The following is a 1432-nucleotide window of genomic DNA, read 5'->3' as shown; positions in this document are numbered from 1 at the left end:
TTCACCAACAGTAGGAGGGATACTGCAGCCCGTGAAAGTATGCTGGAAAGGGACGCTTTATTAGATCCTGTCTATTTCCCAGGGCAATGCACCCGGGAAAAAACCCCCCACTTTAAAAACCCAAAAAAATTTTCCCTCCTCTCTCTCTCTCTCTCTCTCCTCTCTCTCTTTTCTTCTCTCTCCCTCCTCTCTCTCTCCCATCTCTCTCTCTCTCTCCTCTCCCATTCTCTCTTTCTCTCCCCTCTCTCTCCCTCTCTTCTCTCTCCCCTCTCATGTCCCCTTCTCCCCGTCTTCTCTTCCCCCCTCCCTCTCTCCCCTTTTCTCTCTCTCTCCCCTCCTCTCTATCTATCTATCTACTATCAAAACTATCTATCTATCTATCTATTTCTTCTATCTAATTTTTTTTCTCTCTCTCCATCTTTTTCCCTCTCTCTATCTATCTGTCGGGGTCTGTCTCTCTCTCTCTCTCTCTCTCTCTCTCTCCTCTCTCTACCCTCTCCTTCCCCCTCTCTTCTCTTTTCTCTCTCTCTCTCTCCCCTCTTCCCCTCTCTCCTCTCACTCTCTCTCTATCTATCTATCTGTCTATCTCTATCTATCTATCTATCTCTTTTTCTCTCTCATTCTCTCTCCCTTTTCTTCTTTTTCATATCCTTATTTTTCTTCTCCGTCTTCTTCTTCTTCCTCTTCTTCTTCTTCTTCTTCTTCTTCTTCTTCTTCCTCTTCTTATTTTCATGCTTTTCCAACCCTCTATTCCTTCTCTCTTTCTCCCTCCCTCTCCCTCTCTCTCTCTCTCTCTCTCTCTCTCCCCTCTCCCCCCTCCCCCCCTCCCTCCCTCCCTCCCCTTTCCGCTCTCTCTCTCAAAACCCACAAACTGCACGTACAAATACAAATAATGATAAAAGACAGTGAAAAAAGCTGCGAAAAATCGTATTAGGGGCCCATAAGCAAAGGGAAAGGATTATGAAAAGGCGAAAGCCCTTCCCGGTAATATATCTATTTTCTGTTAGGATCTCTCTGTCTGTCTGTATGTGTATGTGCAACACATGTGATTGAGTATTCGTTTCTCTCTCTCTCTCTCCCCCCTTCTCTCCTCTCTCTCTGGTCCCTCCCCCTTCCCCTCTCTCCCTCTCTCTCTTTTTCTTTTCCTCTCTCTCTCTTTCTCTCTTTCGCTCTCTTTCCTCTCTCTCCTCCCCTTCTCTCTCTCTCTTCTCTCTCTCTCTCTCTCTTTTCTGGCTGAAATAAATCTAGTTATCCCCTGATCTTATTTTTCATTTTTAGCCTTACAATCTTACATTTTAGTCTCCAAAGGGTTGTAAAACCCTATACATACATTTTTGGTTTATTAAATCAAATATCTACATCTCTATCTATCTATCATCTATCTACCTTTTATCTATCTATCTTTTCTATCTATCTATTTATTATCTATCTA

The 1432-nt window shown here is 43.4% G+C and overlaps 1 protein-coding gene across 1 annotated transcript in view; it reads right to left on the bottom strand.

The window, feature by feature from the left end:
- Positions 1 to 1248: 1248 nt before the first annotated feature.
- Positions 1249 to 1432, bottom strand: part of LOC119579711 (4-coumarate--CoA ligase-like 9) — a 1484-nt gene continuing 1300 nt past the window's right edge. The window contains exon 3 of the mRNA XM_037927616.1: positions 1249 to 1320. Coding sequence (XP_037783544.1) covers positions 1249 to 1320 — 72 coding nt within the window. The remainder of the gene's footprint in view (positions 1321 to 1432) is intronic.

This window comes from Penaeus monodon, chromosome 12 (assembly GCF_015228065.2).
Source record: "Penaeus monodon isolate SGIC_2016 chromosome 12, NSTDA_Pmon_1, whole genome shotgun sequence".
NCBI lineage: Eukaryota > Metazoa > Arthropoda > Malacostraca > Decapoda > Penaeidae > Penaeus > Penaeus monodon.
Note: the sequence above shows the minus strand (reverse complement) of the source record. Positions and strands in the feature narration are given on the sequence as shown.